We start from the raw sequence: 778 nt of genomic DNA on the forward strand, positions 1-778 counted from the left end.
GATGCTTGCGATTCGTTTCTATTTTATTTTTTATTTTTATTCGAAATAAATAATTTTTTACGTTGGTTGGATATATTGAATGTACGAATATTGCGTTTCTCCCCTTCCTCTCCCCTCAAACGTTATAATCACTTAGGAAGAATCGATACGGGAAATCGATATTTATTTATTGATATTTATTTCTCTTCGACTTTGTTTATTCTCCTTCCTCTCCAACAATTTTTAAACCTTTGCTAGGAAATATATGAAAGAATAAAGAAATTTTTGCTAATCCGAATTAAAATGAAATTTATTATCTCATTTTTATTCAACAAAGATATTCAACGTAAATTTTTCACAAAGCGAATGTCACTCTACGTTTGAAAGGCTTCTTCCCATTATTATTATTATTATTATTTCGTTTCCCCTTTGGATAAGAGAATTTCAATATTTGACCGTAAGATTGAGGATCCTCCGCCGGAAATCTTCCACCATTTCCCTTTTGATCTTCGGGCGGGGACGGTTGCAGCGCACCCCGAAGACAGTCTTCGTTGTAGAGGGAGCTCGGTTCATCCGGTTCTGGATCCTCGTTTGAGGATCCCGCGGCAGGAGAACTTCCACCCAACTGGACTCGTCTGTCATTTGTGTCCACTGATCGAAGATCGATCGAAACGGTACCCATAGCCTTTTGTCGTTCGATTTATCCTTCTATAATTGAACGATCGTGATGAATGAAGAAAAAATTTATCATTGAACGTGTATTTTTTTTCTTTTTTTTTTTTTTTTTTTTTTTTTTTTT

The 778-nt window shown here is 35.1% G+C and overlaps 1 protein-coding gene across 2 annotated transcripts in view; it reads right to left on the bottom strand.

The window, feature by feature from the left end:
* Positions 1-273: 273 nt before the first annotated feature.
* The window catches only part of LOC102677194, a 1,968-nt gene continuing 1,463 nt past the window's right edge, over positions 274-778 (bottom strand). For both annotated transcript variants that reach the window (XM_006611298.2, XM_006611297.2), the window contains exon 2: positions 274-687. In XM_006611298.2, the coding sequence (XP_006611361.1) occupies positions 335-661 (327 nt within the window). In that variant the 5' untranslated portion in view covers positions 662-687 and the 3' untranslated portion in view covers positions 274-334. The remainder of the gene's footprint in view (positions 688-778) is intronic.

This window comes from Apis dorsata, unplaced genomic scaffold (assembly GCF_000469605.1).
Source record: "Apis dorsata unplaced genomic scaffold, Apis dorsata 1.3 scaffold_87, whole genome shotgun sequence".
NCBI lineage: Eukaryota > Metazoa > Arthropoda > Insecta > Hymenoptera > Apidae > Apis > Apis dorsata.